Source organism: Ranitomeya imitator, chromosome 7 (genome assembly GCF_032444005.1).
Source record: "Ranitomeya imitator isolate aRanImi1 chromosome 7, aRanImi1.pri, whole genome shotgun sequence".
Classification (NCBI taxonomy): Eukaryota; Metazoa; Chordata; class Amphibia; order Anura; family Dendrobatidae; genus Ranitomeya; species Ranitomeya imitator.
In genome coordinates this window covers 85,805,550-85,827,333 of record NC_091288.1, presented here as the reverse complement: position 1 = coordinate 85,827,333, position 21,784 = coordinate 85,805,550, and the positions used below count along the sequence as shown (strand labels likewise).

The following is a 21,784-nucleotide window of genomic DNA, read 5'->3' as shown; positions in this document are numbered from 1 at the left end:
ATTTTTGGCAAAAATTCACTGAACTTGGCGAAATTGAACTTCACAAGATTCAATCATCTCTAATTCTAACTATTGAGGGTCAACAAAAATATCCAAAGTGGTCGCTAAAGAAATCTGCAGCTCTTTCTTCAGGGATGTAAAGCTAGAGAAAGGGATCCATAGATGGGTCGTCTGGGCCATGAGCACATTGTTAATTTGGACAGTAAAGTATTGCATTTTTTTCTGGTGAAACATAATTTCTATCACAAGAAAAATCATCCCATCAATGCTGGTCCATTTGTAATGACATGTCTGGATCACTCTTGCAGGCAATCACTCCTGGGAATGGCCCCTAGTTTTTCCCCATTTGGAAATAGGAGTTCTTACTGCGGTTTCATGGTAGGCTAGGGGGCCAGAAGTTTTGTAACCTGACTTTTTTCCAGAAATCTTCCTTTATTTGTATGCACAATGTTAATAAAGAAAGTGTGTGTGACGTTGTCAGTCTAATTAGGCCATGTGCCCACAATGAGGAAATAGCAGCGTTTGGGATGCAGCGTATTATCACTGCGTTCTGATCGCGCAGTGTTCATTGAACCATGCGGATTGACCGCATCTACTGAATGGCTATGGGTGAGACTACGCATTTTGTTGGACTCATGTATGGCACAGAATCAATAAAATATTTATTTATTATAATTGACTTTTTCCACATTTTCAACATATTCAAGATGTCAACATTTAGTTATTTATCCTGGAAAATGCATTTATAGTATTTTATCGGAAAACCCTCAATTAGTTGCTCACAAGACCTTACTCCAAATCCTAAAGGAAGACATATTCACATGTGGAGGTTATAAATACTGTATATATTACAAATATGTAGAATATACGTATACAATAAAGGGTGCTGCTACAAAGGAAGAGAGACTTTCTTACACTACTAAATTGTGGTCCACTTTTATATCTTATATCTGTAGATCACTTTTAAAGGGAATCTGTTAGCAAATTTTTTGCTATGTAAACGGTGAGCAGCATGATGTAGGGGAAGAGAGCCTGATTCCAGCCATGTATCACTTCCAAAATCAGAGTTTTATTAGCAGGAGATTATCACTAAAGGATTCGGCGTCTTGTGCTTCCTAGTTAACCGCTCTGTGTAGCCCTGCTCCCGCCAATGATAAGCATTCTGTCAAAGCACAGCGTACAGTGTAAAGTTATCAATCCGTGATGTTCGCAGGGTTATACACAGCTCAGCTTTCAGAGAACTGCTAGATCAGTAACAAAGAAAACAGTGATTGTACCAAAATAACAGCAAGCCGTCCAATGAGTGAGGCATCTCTGGAATCAGGGTCTCTGTCCCCTCATCATGCTGTTCTCAGATTTAATAGCAGCCCTTTAAATTTAAAGCAACCCCCAGGCTCAGATCGAGTCTAAGAACACCGCTACCGTTCAAAATGAGCTCGGTTTTCACCCTTTCACACCCTTTATCCCCAACCCACCCCTATGCCTATGTACAGTATACTGAAGTGATGCCTAATATGTTTTAGTTACTAAATAAAGACTCTGCATTTTATGGATTGTAGCTGGATCTCTTCCTCCCAGGCTGCTCCTTGGTGGAGCTCATTTTCCTCAGTATATGTGTTGGAGACGCATGTTAATTAATACTTTTACACTGCTTTTTAGCAATCTGTATTTTCTAATGATTCTGCCATTGCTATGATATAAATTAGGTTACCGTGTACTGGCTTCCCGCTGAGCCTGTGATATGTATGTATTATACATACAGCGTAGAACATTGGGCTCACCAGAGGATTTGATTCTGAGGGCCCACCTTTCTCCCCCAGTCAAGAGCCCCATAGCAATTGTAAGGTTTTCACCACGAACTTTCCTTAAGGAGAAACCAGGGCCCACCGGAGGATTCTCCAGCTCTCTGGTGGGCTAGTCCAACCCTGTATACACAGCAGACAATATGAGGAGGCAGAGCTGTAGGAAGAGACAGTATAAACCAATGACAGGAGGAGTGTCTCAGACCACCACAGACTCCCTGCAGGCACTAGAACTGTCCTGTAGTCATAGATCACAAGTCTGCACTATTGGAACCAGGCAGCAAACAGTAAAGCAAATAGCAGGAAGGCAGCCATTGTAGGTGCTAAATTACATTTTTCAAAGTCATAACTAGACAATCGCTTCAGGTTGGTTACTCACTGTGTGGCTGTTTCTTTCGCCCTGCAAACCGTCCACCATAAAACGTTGTGTGAGGCTTTACATGAGGTGGTGCATAATTTTCCTTAAAAAAACACATGTCTACAGGTTGAGGCTTTTCTTGGCGGTCAGTGACATTGCTCATCGCATCATCTCCACATGACTGGTTCTGCCGTGCTTTTCCCTGTTAAAAACAAAATGCATTGAATAAATATGAGTAAAGTCGAATAGTCTGAGGAGATTACCTGGAGCTCTGCAGGCGATGTCTCAAATGAACGAGTAGAGAGACAGATGAAATAACGTTTTACTTCAAAAAAACAAAACTCTTCTCCAGAAGTTCTGCTCTGCTTTGGCCTCCATCTTTCTTTCAACTACAACCTCTACAGTGGCACCCTAGGCAGTTACCTTCTTCATTTATTACCTATCCTGGTCATTCTGGTGTATACCAAATATACAGTATATACACATTATATTTATATACAATATATATAGTATTTATTATATGTGTTCCTTTTCCTTTCCTATTTGGTTTCCTAATACACTTACCATAGGTGAATGCTCTTTAACCTTCCGGGAGCTTTGTGCAATACGAGATTCTCTTCTCTCCGGACTAAATTTTCGGAGGGTCGCTGCACTTGGTATAGTTGAATTTTTTCCATATATTTCAAGGTTTTCCGTGTTATTGGCCAGTTCTTCTTCATTACCGGTCTCCTCTTCCACTGGAGTGCAATGCCCTAGTGGAAGCAGATAACTAGGATGAATACAATTGTACTGTTTAAAGGGAACCTGTCAGCTGATACAGGCTCCTGCCCATGATTTAGGCAGAACTTATCAGCTACTGGCTATGCAAACGTGGTTATGAATGTTTTATGCTGAAATGCTGGAGCGTTTCTGAGAAAAACATACTTTTAGTCACCGACAAGATAGATAGATAGATAGATAGATAGATAGATAGATAATGATAAATAGACAAAAAGATAATAGATAGATAATAGATAGATGATAGATAGATAGATAGATAGAGATAGATAGATAGATAATAGATAGATAATATATAAATAGACAAATAGATAATAGATAGATAATAGATAGATAATAGATAGATGATAGATAATAGATAGATAGATGATAGATAGATATGGGATAGATAATAGATAGATAGATGATAGATTATAGATACATAGATAGATAATTGATAGATAATAGATAGAGGATAGATAGATAGATAGATAGATAGATAGATAGATAGATAGATAGATAGATAATAGATAGATAGATGATAGATAATAGATAGATAGATGATAGATAATAGACAAATAGATAATAGGAAGATAGATAATAGATAGATGATAGATAATAGATACATAGATAATAGATAGATAGATAGATAATAGATAGAGGATAGATAGATAATAGATAGATGATAGATAATAGATAGACAAATAAATAATAGAAAGATAGATAATAGATAGATGATAGATAATAGATAGATAAATAGAGGATAGATAATAGATAGATAGATGACAGATAATAGAAAGATAGATAATAGATAGATAATAGATAGATGATAGTTAATAGATAGATAGATAGATAGATAGATAGATAGATAGATAGATAGATAGATAGAGGATAGACAGATAGATAATAGATAGATGACAGATAATAGAAAGATAGATAATAGATAGATAATAGATAGATAATGGATAGATAATAGACAGATGATAGTTAATAGATAGATAGAATAGTCCTCGGCAGCGATTATAAGTATGCTGCAGTGTTTTAGAGGAGAACATAGCTGGCTGTGAGCGCACAGTCAGGAGCTGATACATGTTGCTCATGGTTTGGGCACCATGTATCCGCTGACAGGTTCTCTTTAAGTTTCCATTGTAAAATGTTTTGCAAAATTAAAACGGTTCCCTGCTCACAATTTATAACAAATTCATTTTCAACAGTTCCATAAACAAACATGCTTTATTTCTTTTTATAGCCTTAGCTTGTAATCGGAGTGACTCAAATAGAGGCACAAAGTAAGGAAAATCTAAAAGGAGCAAACAGCAAGCTACATAACATGGAAAAATTAGTAATCAATGTTCCTGATGGCTAATACACAGTCTACAGCTACAAGGTAGTCCCAAAAAGTCACTAAGCTGCTAACCACATAAATAAAGTTATTATTGGCTGCCTTCACATGTCCACAAATCAGCGTGCAGTTGAGGACCCCAATGTACAAACTAACAAAGGGTCTTCTGACCTGAACTCAAGAGCCTCATATATGTCGTTGAGTTTGGGTCAGGAGATCTGCGGCCGTTCCAGACATTGCGGACTGACACCAAGGTGTTGTACTTTCTTTGCAGTGTTTCTGGAGTGTTATCGTAACCCCGTAATGTTGCAAGATATTAAAGTATATGAATAATTTAATAAAATTTAGTTTTTTCAATATTGGTTTAGTCATTTGATAATAAAAAACCCAAAAGTTATGAACTGGGACATAAATTGGTGTGCATGCAGCGTGTAAGTGCACGTTCACACTCGGCCACCAGAGAAAAACAAAGACCGAAACACAATGATCAAATACCCTGCAGTAAATAAATAAACAGCAGTAGTGCATGAAAATAATATACAGTATTTAACATATTTTTTTATAAAAAAAAAAATGCCAAAGCCATCCCGCCTCATCAAGGCAACCGTAACTGGGACAGTCCCAAATCTAATATTAAAATCTTACTATTTGTCAAGTGACATGCATGTAGATAAGGGCTGAGATGGGCTGAGCCCAATTAGTGGACACATGCACTATGCTGTTTATTTACTGCAGGGTATTTGATCATTGTGTTTCAACCTTTGATTTTTCTAGTTATTTGACAATGTTTTCATTTTATGGTTGATACAAGATGTGACCCGAAGCAATATATAAGTTCAATTTCATATCTGAAGGAGTCATCAGATGTCAGAAGTATCATGTGGGAGGGGGATTCTGGTGTCTCTACACAGTAATGAAGGATTGCTGGGAACTGTGGTACTTCCAGGTTTGGTCAACATCAAAAAACTGTTTCACATACAATGTATCAACAATTTTGATCCTTATAGCAAATAGTTTTACATAAATTTAAAAGACATCGGTTCATAAAGCTCAACCTTTCTCCACCAACTATACATTCTCTGTTGCTAGATTATTTATAACCCACAAAATGACACAGAAAAAAAAATAGATTTTCTAACAGGCTCCTTTTAGACAATTGTTTAAATTCATGAGCGGACAGGTACTCAATTATAGCTAGCATTATCTCATCCTCAAAAACCAAATTAAACTAATGTATGCTGGTCTGTTGTGGAAATTCACATTTATGCACCAGAAGAATGTTTTACATTACAGTTTATCTTCCAAGTCTTTCACACTGTAGTTCCCATGTGATAATAGTGAGCCGAGCATCAGCCTTACTTCTAAGCCACCATACACATTAGACGGCTGCCATCGAACTACGGTTTGGCCGATCATTCTCAGCCATCTCTCCCAAACACAGGAGCGCTTGCTCGGTGGAGAGATCAAGTGTTCCCCATGAAAGAGGCAATGCCAGATATGTCTGGCGGTGCCTTATCTCTTGGAGAATAAAAGGACTGAAGTCTGAAATCTGGCATGCCAAATCCTCCTGAAAATCAATTGTCCCATACACATTAGACTGTCGTCAGATTTGGATGACATTAGTCTAATGTGTATGGGGGCTCTTGTGACATATAATCTAAAAAGAGATTGTGCATATCAATTAACCCGTTTGGCTTTCTTTCCACTATATAAGTCAATGTGACTAAAAGCATGTTAGCCTGAACAGGTCGATAGTGAAAAATTTGTTTGTGATCATGTTTTTTTACAAGGAAAATAGAAGTTCAGAAAGATGTTTCAGTCATATACCATTGGGTCAAGATGCTGATAAACTAATCCCCCAAGAATATCATCTACACCAGAGGTCTCAAACTTGGCTGGGTATATGGGCCACATATAGAAGAAAAATTGAATTTTGGGGACCGCATTCTTTGAAGGACAAAGTGATATTTTTAGTGATACCATTATTTTTCTATACACTTTTTGGACATTTTTTCAGTTTTTGGTTATTTTTAGAACTTGGGTCTTTATGGATGTGGTAATAACAAATGTGCACTCATATTGTAGTTATGCCCGCATATTGTCGACATGCCCCCATAGGTTCTCATATTGTTATCATGTTCCCATATCCATGTCCCCATATTGTAGTCATGTCGCCATCCAGGTCCTCATACTGTAGTTATGTCCCTAGATTTTAGAGCAGGAAAATAGTAAAAAAAAAAGTGAAGCAAGAAACGTGGTCAATTTTGTACTAAAATCCCCCATCCTGGTATATATATGTCCCCAATCCAGGTATACATGGCCTCCTCATCCCTATCCTGGTATGTATGGTCCCCTCATCCCCATCATGGTATGCATGGCCCCCTCATCCCCATCCTGGTATGCATGGGCCTCTTATCCATATCCTAATATGCATGGCTCCTTCATCCCTATCCTGGTATGCATGGCCCCCTCTTCCCTATCCTAGTATGCATGGGCCTCTTATCCATATCCTAATATGCATGGCTCCTTCATCCCTATCCTGGTATGCATGGCCCCCTCATCCCTATCCTAGTATGCATGGGCCTCTTATCCATATCCTAATATGCATGGCTCCTTCATCCCTATCCTGGTATGCATGGCCCCCTCTTCCCTATCCTGGTGTGCATGGGCCTTTTATCCATATCCTAATATGCATGGCTCCTTCATCCCTATCCTGGTATGCATGGCCCCCTCTTCCCTATCCTGGTATGCATGGCCCCCTCTTCCCTATCCTGGTATGCATGGCCCCATCATCCCCATCCTGGTATGCATGGCCCCCTCATCCCTATCCTAGTATGCATGGGCCTCTTATCCATATCCTAATATGCATGGCTCCTTCATCCCTATCCTGGTATGCATGGCCCCCTCATCCCCATCCTGGTATGCATGGCCCCCTCTTCCTATCCTGGTATGCATGGCCTCCTCATCTCTGTCCTGGTATGCATGGCCCCCATCAGAAAAACATTAAAAAACATAAACCATTATACTTACCTTCCCTGTGCTCCCATGCAGCATCTTGTTCCGATGCCAGCAGCTGATTTATGCATGTAAGTAGCGCATGGCAGTGACGTCATGTGCTGTTTACAAGCAGAGTACAGCTGCTGGAATATTCACTGCTCCCCATGCCGAGACTATAGGTGTGTGGAGAGCAGTGAATATTCATTGATCTTTAACAGCGGACAGAGTAACCGGCTTCCTGCTGTCAGGCGCTTCCGTGTGCACGCTACTTAAAGGAATGAATACTCACTGCTCTTCACTTCCATAGGTGTGGATAGCAGTGAATATTCATTCTCTTTAGTAGCGGGCACACGTGATTGCCTGGCCGCTGCAGGAAGCCGGCGGCTGCGCTTACTATGTGCTCTAAAGAGAAATGAATATTTACTACTCTCCACTCCCATGGGCATGGAGAGTCGTGAATATTAATTTCTCTTTAGCAGCGGGCACATGGGTTAGCCGTGGCAGCAGACTCCGGCCTCCTGTGCCCCACTACTGCTGCTCCCCTTCCTCCCCACCACAGCAAGTACATAATTTCAATTGAATGTGCATCTAAGGATACACATTCAGCTGAAATAAATCATTGCTGTTGGCGGCCCCCTGAACCAGGCAGGGATGCCAAGGGGTCTACAGTGCCTAAGGGGCACATGAAGCAACCTCAGGTGCCCGCGTGTTTGAGACCCCTGATGTACACAAATCCTTGATCAATATAATGATATCACTTTAATGTGAATCTTTCACCAGATTTCTAAATACAAACCAATACCTTATTAATAGGTCTGTTAGACCGACAAGACTGGTGTACTTACTTTGAAAATCCATATCAAAATGGCCATATAATTCTATTTGAAAGTTATTAAAATGAGCATTTTATGAGTCCAGCCCCAGCTAGTGACAGATCGGCATAGAGCTATGTACAACATAAAAGGAATAGCTGAAAAGGATACCTGGATTGGTGAACACATCTGTATTGCTCCAGTAAGGTAGGAAGGTACAGACAGGTAGTCGATGATATTTTAATGGAGTAGATGAAAGGTCTGGATGTCTTCCACTGCTGTCTCCTACGGCTGTGAGTTGTTGAAGTTGTGCTGAGTCTCTTAGGCTTCCTGAAAAAAAAAATTGTATAAAAGTGTGTTTTTTCACCTATTTATGTTTTCACATCTTAGAAACCATTGAAGAACTATCCAGATTTTAGTGACCTTTCAATTTAACTGTTTCCTTTTGGTATACGTCAAAACCAAATTAAAGAGATCATTAGAAGTCCGGCCAGCCTCTCAAATACGATATGTTTAACTTTAGGAGCAGTTTTAAGAGCTTCGCTGTCATAACTAAACATTGCATGTTTCTATTTAATCCCTTTAATGCATAGCTGTCTTGTAAAAAAACCATTACCAGAAGTAAAATAACCAATAACGTATAGTATCCATCCCATAAAACACACAATATATTTACATAAATCAATGTAGGCCATGTAAAATTACATTACCACCAGTACCTCTACATAAACATTTTTAGAGCAAGATAAAGAAAAAAGTTAAAGAAAAAAGTTTCTTACCCCAAATAAAGCGAAAAGTAATCCTCAAATTGTGTGAATCCTTAAGAAATGGTTGGACTCTTACTTAAATTTTACTGACAATCCTGATCTTCAACTACACGGACGAGTTATGTGATTTTGGGCTTCACCACGCTACTATCAGGCAGATAGTGTACACCGGGTTTCTCCCTAAAAGCTCTATGTTATAATCTCTAGGCCTAGTATTCCTCTGTTGCGTCAATGATCCTAGCAACTCGTATGATTGTAATTATTCTTTAAGATCTGGGGTTTTAATTAGAGCAGAACTTGTCAGCAATTTGGCTATTGAAATACTTTTCCAAATGGCACGTCTGCTCAGTAATTGGTATCCTCTGTGTAATGAGTTCGCTGCTCCCCATCTTATATCACAGGGCCACCAACTAACTATAATAAGATGTTTAGAATTTGTTGTCCAGCAGTTTCCATATAAGAACAGGTAAATAATTATACATGTGTAGAAAAGCTTACAGGTGAACGTTTGTCTTAGTCGTATGTGATCGCTTTGGTTGCATTTTTAGAATATTGGGTTTTTTTGCAAAAATGTGGCTTTTGCAAGGAAAAATGAACAAAAACAAAACCCCACAAAAACAGCACATGTGAATTAAGCTTAGTCCCAACACCTACACCAACAGGTCCGTAGATTTTAATTGCTCAACAGAAACCAACATTTTTTTTTCAACTGTAGTAAAATATGTGAGTGGTCTATACTTTTTAAGATATAAGGGAGTGCTGCCAAAAGTATAAAATGAAGAATATATATTTTCTTACAATGGGAGCTGTTAACAGGTGCGTGCCAACATTGATGTATCTGTGCGGACTTTACCTTCGTACTCATAAAAACTATTGGGTGTGTTGCACTGCACGTGCCATATGATGTCAACCTAGAGACCCCCATACACCCAGACTAATGTCGGCTGAACCCACCAATGTCAACAGGTTCAGCCAACAATTTAATATGTGTAGCAGCCCCGGACAGATGATGGGTGGGCTGGGGGAATATGGAGATGGCATGTCTGCTTTCGGACTGCCCATCCTTTCTTCCCCTACAATAAGCTGCTGCTAGAGAGGTCTGGGCACATATAACACAGAAGTGCTGGGCAGAGCGAGCACTCCTGTGTATGGGGGACATGGCTGAGGTAGCTGCCGGCCAAATGACAGCCATCTGAGGAGTGTGGGGGGCTAAGGGCATACCCAGCTTAATTCCTGCGCACATTAATGCATTAACTATTGAGGAAATGAGGGTAGATTTTGGTTATTGAGTCGCCATTCCTGTGTGTTCCCAGCAGTCAGCAGAAGGGTCATGGCTACGTCTGGTACTGCAGCTCAGCCCAATTCACGAAGGATAGACTATCAAAGTAAACCTCTAACAAGAAGAACCAGCACCTTCTGCAGAAATAGGCACATTAGCTCCACAGAATGTGGCTTCATTAAAGGGATTGATTTTAAGACATAACAGTGATAATAACTGCTCACTGACCCGCTTGTTGCAGCTTGTAAATTGTGTGTGGATCCCATGTTTGGAAGAGCCGGGTAAGATATCTCTTTGGCGAATATCCAGGCCGGATCTGTCTTGCCCGCTGAACATCCTCTTCATTCAGAATATGCAGGTATGGCTGCCAATGAGGCGCAGTGTGATCCTTGGAGAGAAACACAACACCAGGCTCGTCAGGAAGTCGCAGTAATCACAGGCAGGCTCGTTATATGTTCTCAGTAAGGTCCAATACATCTATAAATAATACTGAAAAATAACAGCAACGACAACTGGTCATCAGAATACAGAGCATAAATACAGTTGTGTTGTGGTTTAATATATGTTTAGGGGAAATCTATGCCAACCAACATGGCGATCACTATGAAAAGAAACACACAACTGGCTCATCTAGACTCCGGAGGATGCATGGATTAATGCATAGAATCCAATCTTACGTATCTCAAGCTCATAGTATCTGTCGGAGTCTCATACCACCAAGAGTAAGGACATAAATATTGCTTGAAATGCGCAATATTGGATTCTGTGCTTTATATTTTTTTTTATTTTAAATGTGGACTAAATAAAGTTGAAAATTGTATTTCTACGCTGGAGCTTCTTTATTTTCTATGGCAAACTACATGGTGACCACTGTAATAAAATAGTGGCTATTACCCGACTTTCCCAAACTCCTGGGTGATAACGCATTGTACAGTAATTGTCAGCTTTGTCTGACATTTACCTAAAGTATACCAGGACTTTTGCTTCGTTCTATCATTATACTCTGGACAGTATCAGACTGTGTTGGAACATTTTCTTTTTTACAACAGGATGGTATCATTCAGTTGTCCATTTATTCTCTAAATGGATCTGTCATAAGATTTCACAATATATTCTGCATACAATTACACAGATCTGATGAAGCTGGTGTACTTACTGTGAAAATTCATGCAAGAATCCATGCTAGTTCTACACTAATTAATAATGTATGAAAGTGCAGTAAAATCTGGTGACAGATCCCCTTTAATTTTCATGAGGAGTAACAGAAAGACAGATATCAAGTTCAGAACAACGATGATTGAATAGTTTTGTGAAGAATTTATGTATTTAGTAAAACAGACATATCATTAGAACCGATGAGACATGTGGAGCCAAAACCACACACTCCTGTACACTGTGTAATGCCCGTTCTCAATTGCTGAAGCTTAGCTCCTGCAGTACCTGAGTATGGCCACTACACAGTGTATGGAGCTGTGGCGCTAAGGCTGCCTACATTGTGGACAACCCCTTTAAGCTAAGTTGCCTTAATAAAGATATATAATTCATAAGCTGTGGATAGCTTATGTTTTTTTTTTTTCATTTTGGTAATATCATAGAATTTATTTGAAGGTGATGGAAGTAGTAACTAATTTGGCTGTACATTTTGTTACTTTACTTCTCATTTTTGTGCTTACAGTGTTTGTATTTCTTTGTTGCTAAGCTGTTGCAATTACTATTGTTGAGTAAAGTCTGAGGTGTGTATTACCAGAGATCTCACTGTAAGCGCTCCACAATACCTGACAGTAATACAACAATATCTTAAGCCTGAAATTACTCATGAAGATTTTGTGACAGTTTTTTATTTATTTTTTTTTTTTTGCCAAACCCAGTAAAGTAGTGGATATAAATGGGAAGTGAAGTATTAGCTTTTTCCTTTGGCATTTTCAGTCTCTTTGGAAGGACCTCTGACTTTGGCTCAAAAACTGCATTAAAAAATTGCCTTGAAAACTGTGTGTGTAATTCGTAACCTAAAAATAATATATGTAGACATTGCTTGACTAAATAATCTATTCTGGAGTATAAAAGTGAAACAAGCCATAAATTATTGATATTAAAAATGAACAAAAATCTCATGTAATGTATGTGCTTTGTGCATTCATAATAAGTCTCATGAAAATTGCACATAGATTTTTGAAAAAATGCCAAAAGTTATGGTTCCTACTGTAATTATTCAATAGGGATTCCTTCATTCTTCTCCTTACTACGATCGGATGGGAAATAACTCCAGATCTCTATGCTCTTATAAACATATTAGGCCCAATTCATCAAAGCTTTTACGCCACTATTTTGGCATTAAAAGCTTTGAAAAGTTGCAAAGTTTTGCAACTTTAGGTAGACAAATGCCATTTTCACCCAGCTCTGACAAAGTGGGTGGAGATGGGGGTGGGTCGAGGGTGGGACCACCTCCGCTAGTCAAATTCATGAGAGGCGCCATTCCTTTCCCCACAAATCTTACTCTAGTCCCGGATCGTAGTAAGATTTGTGGCAAGTTGCACGCCACTTTTCAGATGTACCAGATTCATTAAGAGGCCTATGCCATGCAAGATCTCACCTCGTGGGGTAAGGATGATTCTGAGAAAGGTCAGGAATCAGGCCACAACTACACAGGAGGACCTTGTCAATGACCTGAAGAGAGCTGGGACCAGTCTCAAACATTACTGTTAGCAATAGACTACACCATCATGGATTATTATTATTATTATTATTATTATTATTTATTGTTATAGCGCCATTTATTCCATGGCGCTTTACATATGAGGAGGGGTATACATAATGAAAACAAGTACAATAATTTTAAACAATACAAGTCATAACTGGTACAGGAGGAATGAGGACCCTGCCCGCGAGGGCTCACAATCTACAAGGGATGGGTGAGAATACAGTAGGTGAGGGTAGAGATGGTCATGCAGCGGTTTGGTCGATCGGTGGTAGCTGCAGGTTGTAGGCTTGTCTGAAGAGGTGGGTCTTCAGGTTCTTTTTGAAGGTTTCGATGGTAGGCGAGAGTCTGATGTGTTGTGGTAGAGGGTTCCAGAGTAGGGGTGATACGCGAGAGAAATCTTGTATACGATTATGGGAAGAGGAGATAAGAGGGGAGTAGAGTAGGAGATCTTGTGAGGATCGGAGGTTGCGGGTAGGTAAGTATCGGGAGACGAGGTCACAGATGTATGGAGGAGACAGGTTGTGGATGGCTTTGTACGTCATGGTTAGGGTTTTGTAGTGGAGTCTCTGGGCAATGGGGAGCCAGTGAAGGGATTGACAGAGGGGAGAGGCCGGGGAATAGCGGGGGGACAGGTGGATTAGTCGGGCAGCAGAGTTTAGAATAGATTGGAGGGGTGCGAGAGTGTTAGCGGGGAGGCCACAGAGCAGGAGGTTGCAGTAGTCAAGGCGAGAGATGATGAGGGCATGGACTAGGGTTTTTGCAGATTCATGGTTGAGGAATGAACGGATTCGTGAAATATTTTTGAGTTGCAGTCGGCAGGAAGTGGAAAGGGCTTGGATATGTGGTTTGAAGGAGAGATCAGCGTCAAGGATTACCCCGAGGCAGCGAGCTTGTGGGACTGGGGAGAGTGGGCAGCCATTTACTGTAATGGATAGGTTCGTTGGGGGGGTCGCGTGAGATGGGGGAAAGATGATGAATTCTGTTTTGTCCATGTTAAGTTTCAGAAATCTAGCGGAGAAGAAGGATGAAATAGTGGACAGACATTGAGGGATTCTGGTTAGAAGGGAGGTGATATCTGGATTAACCCCTTTCCGACGTTGGGCGTAATAATACGCTGATGTCGGACATCCTCCCTTTGATGTGGCGTAATAATATGCTGATGTCGATCATCCTCCCTTTGATGTTGGCTCTGGTGCTGAGCCCACATCTTTTCCGGCACATGTCAGCTGTTATGTACCGCTAACAGTCGCGGGAGGAATCACAATCCACCCACGGCTGTTAACCCGATAAATGCCGCTATCAAACTCTGACAGCGGCATTTAACACATGCTTCCAGCAAGCGTGGCAGAAATCCCGCCCTGTAACATGACTGTGGGTTACCGATGGGTTGGCTTGACAACTAGAGGTCTCCAGCAGACCTCTATGGTTGTCACTGCTGGATTGCTATGAGCGCCGCCTTGTGGTCGGCGCTCATAGCAAGTCAGCAATTCTGCCACATACAGGCGATCTGATCATCACCTGTATGCAGCAGAGGTGATCGGGCTCTGGCAGCTTCTAGTCTCCCATGGAGACTATTGAAGCATGCCAAAAGTGAAAAAAAAGGTTTTTAAAAATATTTAAAAAATTAAAAATCCAGTGGGAACGGAAAGTATTCAGACCCCTTTAAAATTTTACACTCTTTGTTTCATTACAGTCATTTGGTAAATTCAAAAAAGTTATTTTTTTTCTCATTAATGTACAATTTGCACCCCATCTTGACTGAAAAAAACCCTAGAAATGTAGCAATTTTTGCAAAGGGGGGCTTTACTGCAAAGGGGACAGGACGACTGAAACATATTGAAGGGAGGACGGATGTGGTCATGTATTGCGAGAGTTTGGCCAAAAAACTCCTTCCCTCAATAAGAGCATTGAAGATGAGCCGTGGCCGGGTCATCCAACATTAAAATTACCCGAAACACAGCCAGGAGTGCCTCCGTAAGAAGCATTTCAAGGTCCTGGAGTGGCCTAACCAGCCTCCAGACCTGAACACAATAGAAAATCTGTGGAGGGAGCTGGTTTTAGTATTTAGTATTTAGGTTTTAGTTTTTGGAGGGAGAGGAAACTCACTGTTGCCCAGATACAGCCCCGACACCTGAAAGATCTGGAGAAGATCTGTATGGAGGAGTGGGCCAAAATCCCTGCTGCAATGTGTGCAAGGTTGATCAAGAACTACAGGAAACTTCCGACCTCTGTAATTGCAAAGGTTTCTGTAACAAATATTAAGTTCTGTTTTTCTATTGTATCAAATACTTATTTCATGCAATAAAATGCAAAATAATTATGTAAAAATCATACAATGTGATTTTCTGGATATTTTTAATACTCTGTCTCTCACAGGTGAAGTGTACCTGTGATAACAATTACAGACCTTTCCATTCTTTGTAGGGGGGAAAATTTGCAAAATTGGCAGAGTATCAAATACCGTACTTACTTTTCTCACTGTATATATAGTCCTGGATAAGCACTTTAACGATATAGATATTGTTTGCTTTTCTAATTATAGGTATTGAGGGGGACAATGGTGCTGGCAAGGCACTCTGGTTTTCCCTGAGTTTTTCTTAAAAAAAAAAAAAAAAAATATATATATATATATATATATATATACATATACATAATAAACAAAAAAGAAATGCCTGATTTAATTTAAACCTACAAATGATGAACACTTAGGAGTCTCACAACCCACCCACGACTATAAAGATAAAATACCATTTTATTAAACACAATTCACACACAATACGTATATTAAAAATAGGGTCTTCTGCAGAGGATTAAATAAGTGGAAAATGGCCCATATAATAAACATTATCCGCAGAAATCCATATATAAAAAAAATCTATTTTCTTTTTTGTGGTCCATTTTCCAACTATTTATTTTCTGTAACATATGTATTATATTTCATCTTTATATTTATTTGTGGGTGGTTTGTGAGAGCCCAAGATGTTCATTTGTAGGATTAATGTTAGAGTAATCAAACTTCACATAAATGTATCTATATTGATGGGCAGATTCATACAGCTATGTCCCTAGCTAAAAGATATTTATGCTATATGAATATTTGTGTAGCCTGTTTTTATTTATTGTATTTATTGGTACACTTTATATAACTGTATTTTACACACGTATTTCTGTATTTTAGATGCCAGTACATTGGCAGTGCATGCAGAACGTCACTCCGAAAAAAATCAGTAAACTCACATATCTAACATATTTGTTACATCCTTGCTTGGAAAATTCTAAATATGCCCCTGCTATGCGGATGCTCGCTTTCCATAGCTGGTAATACACAATGACAATATCTTTCATTACCGTTCTCTCCACAAGTCACAAAGCCGCCTTTGTGTTGACAGTGGAGCCAGTTATTGAAAACAGTTGAGGAGGCTGCCAGACTGGAGGCAAGTACCAACAGGTCAACACTATCCGCTGCTTACTCCAGGACAATTTTTAACAAGCCGTGATTGGCATATTGCTTTCTCCATGAGCAATGCAGGGAGTGGAAAGTGCACAACCAGATCAATCTGCCACAAATCATCACTTTTATTAATGCTAAGGTCACATTCCATAACCATAGGAAGTCAGTAATGAAAAAAGGTTGTCTGTTTTTCCAACATACACTATAGTTGGGAATTAAATTCTACTTTTTATACACGATATTAATAAAAGTTATTTCACTTCCTCGCAATTTATCATTTCCTTGTTGTTTTAATGTATCTTACTTTTCAAAAAACATGTTACTTGAAATCCTGGCTGGCATACAGTAGATGTAAATCCAGAATTTGGCTTGAGAAAATGTTTCACAAGAACATGCATAGAATCTGCAGTATTATTTTATATTTTCTTTAATGTGGATCTGCTACCAGATATAACAATATAAAATACAATAATTAAAGGGGTTGACCAAGCATAGGTAATGGATGACCTATACACAGGATAAGTAAAAAATAGCAAATCAGTAGGGATCTGATACCCGATGCCCCTATAGGTCAGCTGTTATTTGCTCCAATTGCACAGCTTCTGTTCTTTTGCATAGAAGCTTTAGAGTCTGCAGTGGTCGCTGGTCGGCAACAGCTGGCAGCAGCCGCACACATTGAATGGAGTTTATCAGCTCCATTCAAAGTGTTTACATGTGGCCAGTGCAAAAAACAGAATGATCAATAAGGGATACCAGGTGTTGGACCCCCACCGTTCAGCTATTGAAGACCTATCCTGTAAATAGGTATATCAAATACCTTTGTTCAGACCACCACTTTAAGTACATCTTTTAGACCTCATATCCGTGATTTGCACGAGATCACAGAGCTGAATATGGGTCCAGTCACCTTCTCAATATGCGGTTGTGACAGCATTCATCTGAGTATCTGTGTGCGGGTTTAGATCAATAGTCAAGCCTTTATTTTTTTATTGGAAGTACAGTACAGTGGCTCAGTGGTTAGCACTGTAGTGTAGCACCACTGGGGTCCTGGGTTCAAATCCCACCCAGGACAACATCTGCAAGGAGTTTTTATGTTCTCCCTCGTGGGCTCCTCCAAGTACTACAGTTTCATCCCATACTCCAAAGACACACTGATAGGGAATTGAAGAAATTACAAAAAGAAAGATGGGCCAATGAAAAAGTTTGGGTATCCTTGGATATTTGTGTGGTCATATAACTTTGACCAAGGTTTCAGACTTTAATTAGCCTGTTAGGGTTATGGCTTCTTCACTATCATCATTAGGAAAGGCCAGGTGATGAAAATATTCCAGCTTTATAAAAACTTGGCCTCCTCTAACCTTGTGCCAAAAAACAGCAGCCATCGGTTCTTCTAAGCAGTTGCTTAGCACTCTGAAAATGAAAATGGTGGGGGCCCACAAAAGCAAGAGAAGGCTATAAGAAGACAGCAAAGTGTTTTCAAGTTGCCCTTTCCTCAGTTCAAAATGTAATTTAGAAATGGTCGTTAACATGAACAGTGGAGGTCTGGAAGACCAAGCAAAACTTCAGTGAGGGGTGCTCGTAGGTTTGCTCGAAAGGCAAATCAGAACCCAGCGCTTGACTTCAAAAGACCTTCAGAAAAGATTTAGCAGACTCTGAAAATGTGGAACACTGTTCTACTGTTCAGAGACACTTGCCTAGATGTTATGACCTGGTGGTCAGGACAATAATGGACCTGGTGGTTAAGAGCACACGGAATGACCTGATAGTTACTGATAATAAAGGACGAGCTCTGGGACGTGGGAACTCTGCTGACCGCAATCCCTAATCCTATCACACACACTAGAAATAGCCGTGGATTGCTCCTAACGCTCCCTATGCAACTCGGCACAGCCTAAGGAACTAGCTAGCCCTAAAGATAGAAAAATAAAGCCTACCTTGCCTCAGAGACATTCCCCAAAGGAAAAGGCAGCCCCCCACATATAATGACTGTGAGTAAAGATGAAAATACAAACACAGAGATGAAATAGATTTAGCAAAGTGAGGCCCGACTTACTGAACAGACTGAGGATAGGAAAGGTTGCTTTGCGGTCAGCACAAAAACCTACAAAAAGACCACGCAGAGGGCGCAAAAAGACCCTCCGCACCGACTCACGGTGAGGAGGCGCTCCCTCTGCGTCCCAGAGCTTCCAGCAAGCAAGACAACAAAAAAAATAGCAAGCTGGACAGAAAAATAGCAAACCAAAGAAAATATAAGCAGAAACTTAGCTTCTGCTGGGAAGACAGGTCACAAGAACAATCCAGGAGTGAACAAGACCAATACTGGAACATTGACAGGTGGCATGGAGCAAAGATCTAAGTGGAGTTAAATAGAGCAGCCAGCTAACGAATTAACCTCGTCACCTGTGGAAGAAAACTCAGAAACACCCACCAGAGGAAGTCCATGGACAGAACCAGCCGAAGTACCATTCATGACCACAGGAGGGAGCCCGACAACAGAATTCACAACACCTAGATAACCCTCATTACAAATGACGGATACACAACTCTCACGCACTCAAGGGAGCCAGAGACAGTCTTGATTCAATAGGGACAGTCAGAAAAGGAAAAATAGGTGTATACAGGGTCAGTGAAAAGGTGACTTGCAAGATGATAAAAGATTAACTACTTTATAGAAACTTAATGTTGACAAACCCCTCTGTACTAAAGGTACCTTCACACTAAACGACGCTGCAGCGATCCAGACAACGATCCGGATCGCTGCAGCATCGCTGTTTGGTCGCTGGAGAGCTGTCACACAGACAGCTCTCCAGCGACCAACGATGCCGGTAACCAGGGTAAACATCGGGTTACTAAGCGCAGGGCCGCGCTTAGTAACCCGATGTTTACCCTGGTTACCAGTGTAAAAGTAAAAAAACAAACACTTCATACTTACCTTCCGCTGTCTGTCCCCCGACGCTGTGCTGTCCTGCACTGTGTAAGCGCAGCGGCCGGAAAGCACAGCGGTGATGTCACCGCTGTGCTCTGCTTTCCGGCTTGCCGGCGCTCACAGTGCAGAGAAGCACAGCGGGGGACAGACAGCGGAATGTAAGTATGTAGTGTTTTTTTTTTTACTTTTACGCTGGTAACCAGGGTAAACATCGGGTTACTAAGCGCGGCCCTGCGCTTAGTAACCCGATGTTTACCCTGGTTACCAGTGAAGACATCGCTGAATGGGCGTCACACACGCCGATTCAGCGATGTCTGCAGGAAGTCCAGCGACGAAATAAAGTTCTGGACTTTCTGCACCGACCAGCGACATCACAGCAGGATCCAGATCGCTGCTGCATGTCAAACTGAACGATATCGCTAGCCAGGATGCTACAACGTCACGGATCACTAGCGATATCGTTCAGTGTGAAGGTACCTTTAACCTGCACTGTGCCCTACCTATACAGTGGAGGTCGGCACCCTACTGGTCAGCAGATATGGCACCGCACTCTACAATGGCTATCCCTGGGAAGCCCTGATAAACTCTTAACCCAGGGGTTTTGCAATAATGGTATGTGGAAGCAGAGGGTAAGTAAGTGCTATTCAATGGTTGTAAATTCATATTGATATAATATACACCAAACCTCAATCCTTCAGTATGGTATCAGATACAGCATGATAACAAAGAAGTAGCCAAAAATATGAACCAAAACTATATCCTTCAGTAGGATATCAGATACAGCATGATAACAATGACATAGCCAGAAGGGGGATACTTATCATTCAGATGTCATATGACCTTAACACGTTTCACCGCATGGCTCATCAGGAGGTTGGATGGATGGATATGGGCACATTGCACGGCAGGGAAGGTGCACATTTAAATTTTTGAATGCAAAATTTTTTGGAATCATTAGCAAAAGCCATGTTGCGTTTGGCGAGACTCGGGAGGGATGGAGCACTATTTGCCTCCTAGAGCACAGATTTTGCTAGAATAGTTTGCAGACTCAACATACAGAGGTCCTAAGCACCAGAAGAGCAGAATCCACCCTCAAATGACCCCTGTAGGAATTTATTTACAGATGTAGTGATGATTTTGACTGCATGGCTGTTTTCTAGAAACAAGCAGCAGTGGATGTTTCTGAGTGAAAATTGCAAACTGGCATTATAGTGACTAGTACGTTGTAGTCACCAGTATGACGTAGTGCTCAGTAAGTTGTGGTAACCAACTCATGCTTCTGGACTCATACACCTGTAAATTAGGCACGCTGTCATCGCTACAGAAATGTCAAATGTCATGTGGACGCTAAATGTGGTTTAGACACACTGGGGCTCAGAAGGGAGGGGGCACTTGGAGTAGGGAGTGCAGAATTTGCTGAATTTCTTTTGGTGGACGAGGAGCCATATTGCTTTTCCAGAGCCTTTGTACTACCAGTAACGTGGAAGCCCTCTATATTTCCTTTAACAGATGACGGACCTGAGTGTGGACTTGCTTTTGCTTTATTTGTGAACTTAGTTGAAGCTTTTGTTGGGAGCATTTTACATAGCATTCCATATCACATTTATCTGGCGCACAACGCTGAGCATTTACATCGGGGTTTCCATCTAAATCTCTGAGTGACATGATTCAGATGAAACCCAAGAGGGATTCATTCACTAGTCCTTCTTTTCAGAAGTGCACAAAATTGTAGCAGACCGTTCTTTTATGCTCATCTAAAAAGATGGACACCGCCGATCAGAGGTCAGACGGTGTCCACAGTGACTTAATCTGCCTCATTATTATTATTTATTAATATAGCACCATTAATTCCATGGTGATGTACATGAGAAAAGGGGTTACGTACAGGGTTATAGATATCATTTACAGTAAACAAATTTGCAATGACAGGCTGGTACAGAGGGGAGAGGACCCTGTCCTTGCGGACTTACATTCTGCGGGATAATGGGGAAGAGACAGAAGGTCGGGGGTGTGGCAGTTCTGGTGGTGGTGAAGTGGCAGTTGTGGTGGTGGTGACGCGGCAGTTCTGGTGGTGGTGACGCAGCAGCTCTGGCGGTGGTGACGTGGCAGCTTGGGTGGTTGGTGACGCGGCAGCTCTGGTGGTGGGGACGCGGCAGCTCGGGTGGTGGTGACGCGGCAGCTCGTGTGGCTGGTGAGGCGGCAGCTCGGGTGGTTGGTGAGGCGGCAGAATGGTTATTGCAGGCTGCAGGCTTTCCTGAAGAGCTGGGTTTTTATGTTCCACCTGAAGGATGGTGGATAATCGGACATGTTGAGGCGTGGAATTCCAGAGGATGGGGGATATTTGGGAGAAATCTTGGAGGCGGTTGTGTGAATCTTCTGCTAGGGTTCCATCTGAACCACATATTTCAGAGATTTACATGGGAACCTCGGTGTACGCGCTCGGCTAGAGTGCAGGATAAATGTGAGCTGAGCCCTACTGAGCGTTAGTGAGATCTTTGGGAGGCAGAATGAACAAATCAACAGCAGGCGAAGAATTGGTTTTATTTATTTTTCACACCATTCCTTGTGCAGTATAAGTGATTAGACGACTATATTC

General features: G+C 41.0%; 1 protein-coding gene across 3 annotated transcripts in view; it reads right to left on the bottom strand.

Moving 5' to 3' along the window:
• KIAA2012 (KIAA2012 ortholog) overlaps positions 1 to 21,784 on the bottom strand; it is a 401,298-nt gene that overhangs the window by 316,104 nt on the left and 63,410 nt on the right. For all 3 annotated transcript variants that reach the window (XM_069733571.1, XM_069733572.1, XM_069733570.1), the window contains exons 3-6: positions 10,342 to 10,501; positions 8,239 to 8,397; positions 2,725 to 2,912; positions 2,182 to 2,362 (exon numbers count right to left, since the gene is read on the bottom strand). In XM_069733571.1, coding sequence (XP_069589672.1) covers positions 2,182 to 2,362; positions 2,725 to 2,912; positions 8,239 to 8,397; positions 10,342 to 10,501 — 688 coding nt within the window. The remainder of the gene's footprint in view (positions 1 to 2,181; positions 2,363 to 2,724; positions 2,913 to 8,238; positions 8,398 to 10,341; positions 10,502 to 21,784) is intronic.